Consider the following 1338-nt stretch of genomic DNA (forward strand, 5'->3'; position numbering starts at 1 on the left):
AACTCCCGGAGCTGGTCTTCGCAATGAACACCGCAGTACAGGAAAGCACCGGGTTTACACCGGCCAGACTAACCTACGGACGCGAGCTCACTGCACCGGGAACGATGCACGCACAATGCCAGCCACCGCTAGCAGACGACACTAACGAAACGGACACCACGAGACGCGTCCAACAGCTCGACAGGATGACAGAGGAAGCCGCGACCGCCACCGCACGACAAAGGGACGCCACATACCGCCAGGAACACTACTTCAACCTCCGCCGGCGGGAATGGCGCCCCGCTCCCGGAGATCAGGTCATGCGCCGAGAACACCCGCTATCGAAAGCAGGCGAACACTTCGCGGGCAAGTTAGCACCAAAATACTCCGGACCGTATACCGTTGACCGCGCAATCTCACCGGTCATATACCGACTACGGGATCACAACAACCGGCTGGTGGGGACAGCACACGTGAAGGATCTCAAGGGTGTATAACGGCACACAAAAACAAACAGAGCCGGGTATATAAGGGAGCGCTCGCACCGAACACCAAAAAGAAAGCTACAGCATGGGCAAGCTACGCGCACGGCTAGAGAAGATGGCCCCCAGGAGGAGAGCTCCGGGACACCCGCCAACACCGGGACTGACGCCGCAAGCTCCACGCTACGTGCCACCCGCCGAAGCGAGACCACGGACGGCCCGCGCCTCGGTAAGCGTCGAGCAGCGAGGGCGGGCACCCGCGGTCGTGAGAGCGAGGACGACCGTCTCCAGGCAGGAGCAATTATACCGAACGGCCGCCCAGACAACAGCCGCCCTCGCCTCGGAACTCGAGGCACTCTTTGGCTCGTTGTCCGACCTGGAGGACGAGCCGATGCCCACCGCCGAGCCACCCACAACAATAACCGTGGGGACGACGACGGGGTTGCCGACGCCTCCACCAACACCCGCTACGACGCCGGAACCGGTACCCGGGACGAACCCGACGCCAGGCCCGCCTCCCGGCTACGGCTACTTTACCGGCAACCACGGAGGCGAATTCAGCGGACTCCTCAACGGCGTACCATGGCAGCGCATCCGTCCGGGACAGCGGTACCGTCACCACGTCGCCGGGCGCACCGTCATCATAAAGCGCCTACGGAACGGGGAAGTACAGCTCCGCGAGCGAACCTAAAAGGTTTTTTTTGTATAAATAAAGCATAGTGTTTGTTACGATGTCGGGATCTGCCAGGGGGGAGGTGTGACGTGACAACAAAGAGAGCAACGTTACTCCCCACCCTGCGCTCTTCCCCTGTCTCGTTTCTAACCCCCGCGCCCACGAACTGAGGGTATAAAAGAGCCCGAGCGAATCAGGAGAATC

The 1338-nt window shown here is 61.2% G+C and overlaps 1 protein-coding gene across 1 annotated transcript; it reads left to right on the plus strand.

Annotated features, from left to right (window-relative positions):
* Window positions 1–549: 549 nt before the first annotated feature.
* LOC105556565 (enhancer of mRNA-decapping protein 1-like) lies at window positions 550–1070 on the plus strand (the record flags this gene model as incomplete). The annotated part of the gene is made up of 1 exon (XM_012003661.1): window positions 550–1070. A coding segment is annotated over exon 1 (521 nt), but the record flags the coding sequence as incomplete, so codon positions are not given.
* Between the last annotated feature and the right edge of the window lie 268 nt (window positions 1071–1338).

Source organism: Vollenhovia emeryi, unplaced genomic scaffold (assembly GCF_000949405.1).
Source record: "Vollenhovia emeryi isolate VEMERY1.0 unplaced genomic scaffold, V.emery_V1.0 DF948616.1, whole genome shotgun sequence".
Classification (NCBI taxonomy): domain Eukaryota; kingdom Metazoa; phylum Arthropoda; class Insecta; order Hymenoptera; family Formicidae; genus Vollenhovia; species Vollenhovia emeryi.